Here is a 13,121-nt window from a genome sequence, read left to right as displayed (position 1 = left end):
GCAACGGTAAACACACAGCCAATCTATTACACGTGCGTTGTTTCCACGGCAACGGTAAACACACTGCCAATCAATTACACGTGCGTTGTTTCCACGGCAACGGTAAACACACAGCCAATCAATTACACGTGCGTTGTTTCCACGGCAACGGTAAACACACAGCCAATTATTACACGTGCATTAAATACCTAGGACCTGGACAAGACTTGAAAAAGATAATATGAACTTTGTTTTGGACAATTTTATTCGGTAAATATCAATAACGTACAGCATAGACCTGGGTGCAAGAAGGACTTTCGTCACACAATAACAACTTTTGAGATATTGAGGATCAAAGTTTTCAAAACATGCTGCAGATACTTTGTTTTTTTTTAAGGTGGCATATATATATATATATATATATATATATATATATATATATATATATATATATATATATATATATATATATATATACTATGGAGCCTGTAGCTGGTTCCAGGGGCTATACGGAGCAGACAAACCCTTTTTGTGGAAAAATAATCCTTTATTACGAAGAAAACGAGAAAATTAGCTTTGGATTTAAGTACTTTTTGTGGCTAAATACCTGGACCTAGGTACTTTTTGTGGCTAAATACCTGTATTAGGTACTTTTTGTGGCTAAATACCTGGACTTAGGTACTTTTTGTGGCTAAATACCTGACTTGGGTACTTTTTGTGGCTAAATACCTGGACTTGGGTACTTTTTGTGGATAAATACCTGGATTTGGGTTCTTTTTGTGGCTAAATACCTGGACTTGGGTTCTTTTTGTGGCTAAATACCTGGACGTAGGTACTTTTTGTGGCTAAATACCTGGACTTAGGTACTTTTTGTGGCTAAATACCTGGACTTGAGTACTTTTTGTGGAAAAATAATCCTTTATTACGAAAAAATGAGAAAATTAGTTTTGGATTTAAGTACTTTTTGTGGCTAAATACCTGGACTTAAGTACTTTTTGTGGCTAAATACCTGGACTTGGGTACTTTTTGTAGCTAAATACCTGGACTTGGGTACTTTTTGTGGCTAAATACCTGGACTTGGGTACTTTTTGTGGCTAAATACCTGGACCTAGGTACTTTTTGTGGCTAAATACCTGTATTAGGTACTTTTTGTGGCTAAATACCTGGACTTAGGTACTTTTTTGTGGCTAAATACCTGACTTGGGTACTTTTTGTGGCTAAATACCTGGACTTGAGTACTTTTTGTGGCTACATACCTGGACTTGGGTACTTTTTGTGGCTAAATACCTGGACTTGAGTACTTTTTGTGGCTAAATACCTGGACTTGGGTACTTTTTGTGGCTAAATACCTGGACTTGGGTACTTTTTGTGGCTAAATACCTGGACTTGGGTACTTTTTGTGGCTAAATACCTGGACTTGGGTACTTTTTGTGGCTAAATACCTGGACTTGGGTACTTTTTGTGACAAAATGGCTGGACTTGGCTACTTTTAACACACAAAGCCCTTTATTGCTCATTTTGATTGCCAAACGGTCATTTTTGCTACGTCTCCTCGCCTTTCATGGTTTAATTTTATGCAGAAATACTCAGTTAAGTCCAAAATTACTCAGTTAAATCGGAAATTAATGTCCTAAATAAAAGAAAACCTCACTTTGGTGCCAGTCGTCTTTCACATCACAAGTCCCTCATTCAGCAAGGTCCTCCTGCTCAGAAAGTTTGCATCAAAATCATGCCAGATCGGAAATATTACAACAAAGTCAACTCTTAAAGAGTATAAAAATACCCTGGCCACCTTTATGAGGGCTCAAAAGCTGATGACGAATGTAGTGCCTTTTCAGTACCAGCAAAGTATAATGCATAGAAAACTACATACCTGATGCTTTGGCGTCCTTCATTCTCTTTCTAGCCCAGTCTCCAGGGTTTCTTTTACGTTTTTTTGCCCCCATCATGCCTGTTATCAGGGTTATCCTCATTCACACCATGCTGTCGAGCCTCCATGGACGCCATTGTCATAGCTTGGCGCGTGACACATACAAGCATTTTGATTGGGCAGTCATGGACTGAGGAACTTCTTGCTCAAACATTATGGACTTGGGTATTTCTTGCACTACATTTTAGTGAATTCAACAATGACCATATACCAATATACAGGACTTGAGGACTTATTTTCAGAATGTTTTGGTATCAAATGATGGTCTGGCCATTATAGATTATGGTACTGGTGCCAGCTCATTTTTTTTCAAAAATGTGACTTCAGTACTTCTTGCACCCAGGTCTTCAATTGTAAAATTCAGCAACGTCACTGCATGTCACTACCCTCTTTGCTTTTTAATTAACTTTTTTAATTGGAAAAAAATCTGAAATAATCTATATTACCTTTTAATGTCCATGAATGTTATATACATTTTGTGGGCTTTGAAAAATATTTGTTCATAATTTCTCTTTTTAATTATTTCCAAAATCTGGTTAATTCATATCATTTAACAATTAAGATGCTGTTAAATGAGACGGAGGTTCGAAAATCACCGAATCTGTTTATTTATTGATATGCAGCCTGTGGCTGATTGGCTGCATCATTCTCTGGGGGGAACAGCTGTGCTGCTGATGCAATGCCCCTGTTACCAGCAAGCTGGTACTCGTTTTGCCAATATCAGGATGACAGGCTGAATCAACCCAACCTGGTGTTAATTCAATGGTTTGACAGTGCAGTAGCTTGTACTGAAGACCTTGGTATCTTAAGCCGAGGACCTTAATCGTACAGCCGACGAAATCTGTTGTTCTCCACTTAAACCAACTAAGCTTGACACTTGAATCACCTTGAAGTGCCATGCACCAAACTTCTAAATCCTTTGGTCAGGTGTAATACGGACGCACGGACGGTGTGTAGGATTTTGTATATGTAGCGAGGCTTCCACGAGTCTTGACTATGGACATTGTATCCCGAAGGAACAATTTTAAAAAATAAAGGATACTTGTATCCCATTTTTGAAACCTTTTTCTTGAAGGATAGCACAATCAACCCTTAAATATCATGGTTTCGACCATTCGCGGGCAACTTCTCTGTACACCTATTTCGTTATCGCGGGGATTAATTCCAAACATTCGTGTTAGTTTGTTTTTAGTAGAATTGCGAGTGATCGTTTGTGTCTACATGGACGGTTATTCACACCACAAGCCTTTTGTAGTTTAATAATGGCGCTCAAGCGTCGAGTGATAATTGCTTTCCTTGTTGGGGGTTGAGGGGGTGACTAGTATGCAGAACTGCAGAAGTATTTATAAAAGAAACACTGACAGATTACAAAGGGAAGCAATTTTAGAGATTAATTGAAATAATAGGGTAGGAATAGTGGGAGATTTAGTTTGATACATTCCAGAAGGAAGGGGTCACGGCTAATCTGCTTCAACACAGACTTCATGGCAAAGGAGATTTATGTTTCTTCCACATCTTTATTTCAATTGTCATGTGTTTATTTTTTGGCTGCCGTCGACCTTCGTCTACGTTTTCTCTAAATCCAGGAATGGAACGTAACCCCCTTTTTCCCATCGGCCCTGAGTTTTTGCATTCGCAGTTTTGCTATTCGCTAGTTCAGGGTTTAACGTACTGGGTTTGTATGCACTGCACTATCTCGTAGCTTATTGTAGTTGTACGCTACTATTTTGATCACTACGGAAGTGTTTCCTGACATGTAAACGTGTCTACTGTTTGTTTGTTTTTTTCATTTCAGTGAGTGACATCTTGTTCCCACATGTTGTACTCTTTAAAAGAAAGTTCCATCATTTCCATTATCAATTTAATGGAAGATGCAGTACGTTTGGAGGAGATCACCACGTCTCATTCTACATTCTCATGTTATCAGGTTGAGCCTCTTCAGTTCATACGGTCAGTAATTCTGTGATGCTTGGGATGAATTTGATGGCCCTGAATTGTATTTCAAGTACCTATTTGTCCTTCATATGAGGGCTTCAAACTTGCGCACAGTAGTCCAGATGTGCACAGACCAAGGACTTGTACAGCTGCAAAATAGCTTTTCTCGTTCTTCATGTGAGGTTTCTTGGAATCATACCAAGGTACACATTTCATGTATACGTACATTTATCACGTGTTACTCGAAAACTAAGGAATGTAGTCCTGACCACTTAAAAAACCAATTTTTTTAGTTTGACATTGAATTAAATGGTAAGATGACTGGGTGATGGCTTGCCGAACAAATACAGAATGCACATTGGCGCAAGGTGTCGAGCCTGGGTTTGAATCCCAACCCAGGTATAAACTGTCATCCCAGTGTTTCACAGGCAGCGCAGGGAGAGGCATCAATGTGTGTGCCATTATGGACGTCTCAAATGGACGTCCAATCTGCTGGTGTTAGTTGGTGAACGTTAAAGACCCCACAGTGTCCTTCGTGAAGAGTAGGAGAACTATCGCCGGTACCATGAACAAATTACAAATTCCTGTCCTAACCGATAGAAGGCATTGCAACTGCACAGTCACACCCTCAGCCAATGATGCCAGCCTGGAGTCGTGTGCTGTCGACGAAAATAGAGGAATTTTCAGAATTGATTTGGCACCTTGCATTATCACTCTGTTTACGGCCAGATTGCCAAGCCATCATCCAATTCAGGGACATGCATTTCAGCCCATCCATTTAAATTTTGCCTTGGAGATGTTTGTGCGGAACGGTACAAAGGCCTTAGCTACGTCCACATGCTTGGTTAGGTTACCCAGATGCTCAAGCAAATTTGGCACACATGACTTTCTCAATCCGTACTGCGTCTCTCCAATCAATTAAATGTTATTTGGTCTCGTATGATGCTTTCAAATACTTTATATACTGCTGTCAAACTAATTGGCCTAATTCCCTTATTGAAGATAGGGCTGCCCTCCAGGCCTCAGGTAGTTTCCTCTTTCAAAGATTTCTGATAAATAGCACTTAGCGGTATGCATCGTTCTTCAGGTAGCTCTTTAAGGATTATTTGGGGTATATCTGCTCCACACACATGACAAAACAGTATGTTTCGTTCTTGTTGAAAGTTGCAACAAAGCGCAAGCGTGCAGAAACATCCCTATTCAAGAAACAGACCGTTTGCCACACAATACATTATGGAAGAAATGTAAGTTTTTTGGGGATTTATTGTTGCGTGCAAAGTTTCATTCCTGATAAAATTGCACACTGCATTCAAGTGAAAATATCCTCACAACATAAACAACATTGTGTTAAAAAGACAGCAAAGTTGTAACATCACTACGGTCCGAGATGAAAACACACGAGTCTATCTGGTGGATATCTTGTCGAGTAGTTATTTGTTTGTGTCATGTGGGAGAATCACATTGGGAGCTCATTCTCAACGTGTAGCTTGTAGGACGTAAGACCATCATAGTGTGGCACCAAAACAATGCACGTGTTGCTGAAGAGAAAACTATTTTAAACTGCGTCCGAATCCTAATCCTTCAAGGGATGTTCGCCTGGGCAGGGATGCGGATGTCTGGCAACAAGTTGCAGCTCACCACGATGTCCAACATGTCCTGCACCGCACGCAAATTGTTCAGGGACTGGCACAAGCTTGCCGAGGCTTCCGCGGCGGCCGCCTGCGCAGTCACCAATTGATGCCTGACAGCACGCACCTCCTTAGCAGCAGTCATGTACAAACAATTCACCAGCGCCGCAGTGTCACTTTGAAGCCGTACGTTGCCCTCTCGGAGCTTCTGCTGCAAGATTGAACCGTGGGGCTCCCATGAGGAGGGTGGTTGAGCAGGGACCTCTTCTGCACTTGTATGTGACTCCCTTTCCTTGTCTATGTCGCCATCATTCGGCAATATCCTGTCTACCTTCAGCTCCAGCAAGGCTTTGCGTGCAGAAACACAGTGCAACATGTGTCTGCGATCAACCTCAACATGCACACCTTCATTGTCTATTTCAGCGTCATCGTCTTCGTCCGTTTCAACAGCTTCACCTTGCACTATCAGCTCCACAGCCACAGGTAAGCTGGTTGCCATGAGCTCCTCATCAGAATCCGTCTCAGATGCCTCTCCCGGGATCATGGTGTGGAACTGCCTGGTTGCCATGACGGGTCGCTGCAAGCAAGGGCAAAATGCATTTCATCATCCCAGAATGACAGTGCAGATATTCACAGCAATCATATTATGTGTTGATACAGCCCGATGAAAGCTTCATCAGACTTAAGGTTCACACAGGTGTGTTATACCTGCAAATACATGCAACATCAACCACATCGAACATTACCTTTAAAGCATGGCTCAATTCCTGGTCAAAGTACTCTGCCACCATGCCTTATATCATTGCCATTATGCATTCATTATAGTGTCCTGTACATACCATTTTCTCCCATTTAATTCTCTCTCACTCTATCATTCCATTCACAGATGTTTTCATTCATTTCCAATTATTTTTTTTGTGTCCACTTGTGACCACACTGCCCTATTGTCAGTCCGTTGCCTTTTTAAGGTCTGTCACCGTGCTCTCCCATGAGCCACAATTTTAGCAATGAACCTTGGCACAGGAGGAGGCCATTTGGCTGATCACGCCCGTACTACGTCAACACCATAAACCACCACCCATCCATATGCAAGCTACCTCCAAGACCCGACGATATCCCTGTGCACCTCCATCTCCAATACATTTACATACCTATGCCATAGACAGATACCCATCTGTGACATTCCAATTTAAAACAATCTACCGGTTCTGCTGCCATTACCTTTCCAGGGATTTAACTACTCCGAGTGAAGTACCCCTGCCTTACTACCGTCTTAACTCTCCTCCTTTTTACTCTCAGGCGATGACACCTGGTCCCTATCACTGTCTATTTTGCTGAAAAAAATAAATAAATGTTGAACTGCTCTTACTTTGTCTATACCCTTCATTCGCTTAAACATCTCAATTAGATTCCCTCGTAATCAACTTTCTAATGTGTAAAGTCCTGTCTCCTTCAGAACTTTGTCTATCTAGGCCCAGATCAATGCAATAGCCCTGTGCTAAATCCTCGCTGTAGCAACTATACCCTTGCTCAGACGTGGTGACCAAAGCTGAACACAATATTCGAGATGAGGCCTCCCTGAAGTCCTGGACAGTGTTAACACTTCTTGATTTATAATTTATCCCTCTACGAATACAACTTAAACCACGTTTGCTTAACCCATAGCTGTGTGGCACTGTGCTGTCTGCTTACTCCTGTATCTATGACCACCCCCAGATCCTTATCTCATGTGGTATGCTCTAAGAATGCTCCTCGCATACTGTAATCACTATTTTCGTTACTCTTAACCATCCCCAGCATTTTACATTTCTTTAAGTTATACTAACCCAATATATTAAAGTATCTAGACTTTCCTGAATCTGATCACCCCCCTTCTCTACTACCTACCTTACCTCCAAGCTGAGTATCATCTGCAAATTTAGAAACCTGATTTCACCCTACTATCCCAATCATTGATGTAAATTATGAATAATAATAGTCCTGATCATATTGTTCCATCCTCCCAGCCAGACATCTTTCCAATCACAACCACTCTTTGCTTCCCGACACTAATCCAGTTCGTTAACTGACCAGCCACTCCACAAGCCATCACCTCAGCAAACAACCTCCTTCGTGGTACATTATCAAATGCTTCTTAAAGTCAAGATAAACTTCATCCACTACACTTTCCCCATCCACCCAATCAGAAACTGCCTAAAAGCACTCAAATAAATTAAACAGTAGTATGATCCCCCCCCCCCTTGCTTTGGACCCCAGGGTCCTGAGTTCAAATCCCGCTCAGCTGTTGAATTAATACCAGGTGGGGTTAACTCGACCTGTCATCCTTCCGAGGTCAGCAAAATGAGTGCCAGCATCCTGGTATACTGTTTCGTAGTGGCGACCCGTCCAGGATTGTGCCCAATAGCCAAGGAGACTGCTTAAGCAGCACCAACGCTCTGCACAGAGTATGGTCCCAATATCCTCCTCCCCCCCCCCCTTGGTAAATCCATGCTGACTCCCTTCAATTAGTTTGAAATTATTCAAATGTTTCCCTATTCCATCCCTCATTAACATCTCCAACAGCTTTCCCCCAACTGATGTCAAACAAACAGGTGTAAAGTTACCTCCACCATGGAGGGTGGATGGTGGTTATGGTTTCACCCATCTGTTTGTCTGTCTGTCTGTCTGTCTGTCTGTGAGAAGGATATCTCAAAAACGTTTGGACAGATTCAGCCACAACTTGGTGGACAGGTTGAGTATGTGACAAGGAAGAATCGATTCAATTTTGGTGAAGATCCAGATGTGGTTGCTGGAATTTTAAAGTGATTTTTCACCATTGACAGATCGGGCCAAAAACAATACACAGTGGAGCACGGTCTCAAAAAGTTGTGGATCAGTTGTGACAACACTTGGTGTACAAGTTGGGTCGGTGACAGAAACAAGCTGAATAGATTTGGGTTAAGGTCCGAAACCAGATCCGGCCTATCAGTGGGCTACAAAACGTGAACTGTTCAGCCTGGTGGAGGTACGTGCTCTCTACCGTGTCGTTCCAGTTTCCAAATTCCTCTCTGGATCCTTTACTTACCCTCCTCCTACCCCCCCCCCCACTCCCCACCTCTTAGAGGAGAGGAGGCGGCTTATTGCTGTTGTAGGGTTTGTTTCTACAATTAGTGCCCCCAATTTGTAATGTTACCACAGTGTTTCTTAGACCACGAGAACTGAACCACCATTTATAAAATTCTTATTTTTGTTTTTACTTCCTGCACTCTCAACACTCCCAATGTCTGAGCAGTATCTCGGAACCGGCTGGGACTTTTGGAATGAAAATTTGCATCAACCTTCTTCTTCTTCTTCTTCTTCTTCTTCTTCTTCTTCTTCTTCTTCTTCTTCTTCTTCGATGTTCTTCTCCTCTTCCCTTCATAAGGGGTGAACCGTGGGGCTCATTAATGGGAATAAAAAGTATTCGTGGTTCACATAATTTTCACCTTGACATAAGGTTACGAACCAATTAGTCATTTTAACATTTTTCACCAAAACTCAACCAAGGTTTACGCGATGAGAAAGAAATTGCCCTTTCTAGATAACCTAGTGCAAGGTGCATTTATGGCTCAATTCAAATCAGAGCCCTCATAGTCTGGATGCAGAACTGGAATTTTACCCGAGGTGTGTTTTGGAGTACATACACAATTTTGTTGCAGATTCTGGTAACATAGACTACAGTATACTAATCTCAAATCGGAGTGATGCCACTTTGTCACGCTTGAGCAAATTTTTTAGGAGCAAAATTCAAAATGGCCACCATCAAAACCGTTTTTTGGCCGTAACTCTTGCTTTCAAAAGCAAGAGTCTTGCTTTTGCTCTTGCGTCTTGCTTTCAAAAGAAAATTGATTCGTCTCCTGATAACAATACTTTACTGTTAATTAACACACAGTTTTGCATGTTTCTTTAAAAATATCCAAGCATATATAACTTACTTGATCTGTTGACACAGTTCATTGATCTTCATGGCAGCCATTTTTTTATCACAACTGTACTGGGGAAAAACTGCTCTGTGAAAAATTATTTTTTTCACACTTTTCTCACGATACCATGAAACTGAATTGGAACCGTGCTACAGCTATATATAAACACAATAAAAGCGCAATAAAAGCACATCAGCAACATTTCAGTGTCTTCATCGTATGTACCCCTTGATATTATTTGGCTCAAGCTTTATAGGGCTAAACTTCAACAATTGGTCAATAATTTATTACAATTTTAGTCAAAATATGGTATCTGATATACCAATATTGCAATATGGACTATTTATATGGATGATATGGTTTATTTAAACACATCAGTGTATTCCTTGACCCCCAAAACATAGGGTTTGCCACTGAAATCGGGTTCATATCTCGATTTTTGGCCGAGTTACGGCCAAAAAACGGTTTTGATGGTGGCCATTTTGAATTTTGCTCCTAAAAAAAATTGCTCAAGCATGACAAAGTGGCATCACTCGGATTTGAGTTTCGTATAGTCTATGTTACCAGAATCTGCAATAAAATTGTGTATGTACTCCAAAACACACTTTAGCCAATAGCTGCCAGAATATCAGAGTTAAAGGTCAAGGTCAAGGCAAGTGGGGACTGAAAAATTTTTTTTTTTTTAAGTTATTTTGTCATTGCTGAATTTTTCCAATGTGGATTCTCAAAAACTGCTCAGCCTTCCAAGATGTTCTTGCATCATAACAGTGTACCTGCACTGAAGTTGTGCACCTGGTATTTGTTTCTCGTCCTTAACAGACTTTTTTTTCGGATTGTGACCTAATTAACAAAAAAAACACCTTTTTAATCATAACTTTAACGTTCCCGTTTAATCATTCCCGTTTAACGTCCATCCGAGGGACGGCACACACATTGCTGAATCATCCGACCTGTGAAACACCAGGATGACAGTTTATAGCTGGGTCGGGATTCGAACCCGGGCTAGACAGCTGACATTGGAGATACATACGTCTAAGAGTAGGATATCCTGCCAGCCTTGTACTCGAGGATGCAGATTGTGTGGTCCTGGAGCTTTAAAGATTTTCGACAAAAAAATATGAGTAAAGTAACTTACGTGGTAAGTTACTTACGCTGAGAACAACAAATACAACGTAGTCTTGTTTTTTTTTTTTCAGAATGACCGATCAAAACACCAAACCAGCGGCCCGAGTACCACCAGCAGCAAAACACCAAAATTCCCCAAACTCGATCCACTTCCGGTACGATATTTATGAGTTTCACTAACAAATCGCTTACATTCGATACTTCATTACATTTGTGATATTTTATTATCCGTTATGTGTAAAAAAAGACAATAATAATTAAACACTCAAGAACAATGTGAGAAAATTCAACGACCGATGAAATTTTACCGCCCGCTACACCGCCATACAATTCGTCAAGCAACAACTCGGGCTCCGTTTTCTCATTACATCGAGTTAATCTTTCATCTATCTATAATTCCAGCAATCTGTGTGTGTGTGTGTGTGTGTGTGTGTGTGTGTGTGTGTGTGTGTGTGTGTGTGTGTGTATGTGTGTGTGTGTGTGTGTCTGTGACCGCTGTTTCTCGACAACCGCTGGTCCGATCTAATTGAAACTTGCCAGATATATTGCTGGGGCCCTGAGGATGTGCCTTTTCAAGGTTTGATATTAATCGGACAAGTGCTTCCCAAGTTATGGCCATTTATTTACCAACCAATGACAGGAACCGTTGCTGCGGCCATTTTATATCAACCAATGACAGGAAGCGTTGCTGCGTAGCTGTGGTCGATGGTGAAGAAAAGCTCAGCCGCGGTCGCCATTGCGGGGTTTTTTTCGCCCCTCGCCCCTCGCCCCTCTCCCCTCTCCCCTCTCCCCTCGCCCCTCGCCCCTCTCCCCTCTCCCCTCTCCCCTCTCCCCTCTCCCCTCTCCCTCTCCCCTCTCCCCTCTCCCCTCTCCCCTCTCCCCTCTCCCCTTCGTGTTTTTCCTTGCGAAAAGGCAAAATACGTTGGCGCTAATTGAATAATTGGCCATTAAAAGCCTCCGTATTCTTGCCCTGGACGAGGAAACAAAGAAGAAGCGCCGTTTCCTCAGCGATGTTGTTTATGAAGAGGTGCTAACGAGATAAAGGTGTGTACAATGTACATGGAGACGATTTTTATTATTATTTATTGATTGAAGAAAAATTGTTCCAAAAATAATTTATCAAAAAAGGTGCACAACTTTTTGTTTCCAATTGTCAAAACGTTGTGGCCTTTGGATGTGTTCAGGAATTCAGCTCCACTCAACATACTTGCCAACGAAATACATCTCAATTTGGTGGTAAAAACTATTCACAACGACGGGTTTCCTTACTCATTGCTCTGCAGTCTGCATTCAACCCCTTCATTTGTCATCTCATTGACCTCATTTCATCTATCTATAATTCCAGGTGTGTGTGTGTGTGTGTGTGTGTGTGTGTGTGTGTGTGTGTGTGTGTGTGTGTGTGTGTGTGTGTGTGTGTGTGTGTGTGTGTGTGTGTGTGTGTGTGTGTGTGTGTGTGTGTGTGTGTGTGTTTCTGTGTGTCTGTGACCGCTGTTTCCCAACAACCACTGGTCCGATCTAATTGAAACTTGCCAGCTATATTGCTGGTTACCTGAGGATGTGTCTTTTCAAGATTTGATATTAATTGGACAAGTGGTTCCCAAGTTATGGCCATTTATTTACCAACCAATGACAGGACACGTGCTGCGTCGGTGTGGCCGATGCGCCATTTAGTTACCAATCACAGGACACGTTGCTGCGTGGGCGTGACTGCGTAGGCCGGTGCACGGCCAGCCGACGATGACGTCACGTGCCGTGCTGGTTACGATGGGGATCAATCTGTGCCTTAGTTACCGTGGGGTAGGAGTGCCAATGGTAAATGACAGCGATGGCAAGCAAAGACAGGGAGGTAAACTTGATTTTAATTAACTCTGTGTGTAAGTATCACAGCAGTTGTTCCTTCAATGCAAGTGATAATTCGTGGAATGATGTGAACATTCCGTACGGGCACGCACTACTTTTGGATAGTGATGACTTACTGTATTCTAATAATTTCTCGATTTCTTATCCGCATTTATAGATAAACACAATGCCCCAATCCAGTCGTCGTTTATGAGAGCGAAGGAATGGCCTGTGTGTTTGTTTGAAAGTTATTTTTTTTGCATGTACAGCCACGCACACACAAATGGGCACACGAGAGTGAAGGAACGGCCTGTGTGGTTGTTGTTTCTGGCACGTGGTTTGAAAGTTTTTTTTTTGTATGTATGGCCACGCACGTATGGACACGCACGTACGGACACGCACGTACGGCCACGCGAGAGCGAAGGAACGGCCTGTGTAGTTGTTTCTGGCAAGCGGTTTTAAATATATATATATATTTTTTTTTTGCACGTACGGGCACGAGAAAGAGAAGGAATTGTTGTTTCTGGCACGCGGTTTGAGTTTTTTTTTTGTGGGGGGGGGGGAGGGTTTGCACGTACGGCCACGCATCTACGGGCATGCACTAGTCTATCTATAATTCCAGCAATGTCTGTCTGTCTGTCTGTCTGTCTGCGACTGCCGTTTCTCAACGACCGCCGGTCCGATCTCATTGAAACTTGCCAGGAATATTGCCGGGGACCCGCGGATGTGCCTTTTTGAGGTTTG

At 42.1% G+C, this 13,121-nt stretch overlaps 1 protein-coding gene across 3 annotated transcripts in view; it reads right to left on the bottom strand.

The window, feature by feature from the left end:
- Positions 1 to 5,089: 5,089 nt before the first annotated feature.
- The window catches only part of BLOC1S3 (biogenesis of lysosomal organelles complex 1 subunit 3), an 87,926-nt gene continuing 79,894 nt past the window's right edge, over positions 5,090 to 13,121 (bottom strand). The window contains exons 1-2 of one of the 3 annotated variants that reach the window (XM_085889478.1): positions 10,565 to 10,713; positions 5,090 to 6,049 (exon numbers count right to left, since the gene is read on the bottom strand). In XM_085889478.1, coding sequence (XP_085745604.1) covers positions 5,426 to 6,040 — 615 coding nt within the window. In that variant the 5' untranslated portion in view covers positions 6,041 to 6,049; positions 10,565 to 10,713 and the 3' untranslated portion in view covers positions 5,090 to 5,425. Of the gene's footprint in view, positions 6,050 to 10,443; positions 10,714 to 13,121 lie in introns of those variants that run through there. The other 2 variants (XM_085889477.1, XM_085889479.1) reach the window with 2 other exon arrangements.

Source organism: Eptatretus burgeri, chromosome 7, assembly GCF_056783735.1.
Source record: "Eptatretus burgeri isolate ZD-2024b chromosome 7, Ebu_testis_v1, whole genome shotgun sequence".
Classification (NCBI taxonomy): domain Eukaryota; kingdom Metazoa; phylum Chordata; class Myxini; order Myxiniformes; family Myxinidae; genus Eptatretus; species Eptatretus burgeri.
The sequence above is the reverse complement of the archived record's forward strand: the minus strand, read 5'-3'. Positions and strand labels throughout refer to the sequence as shown.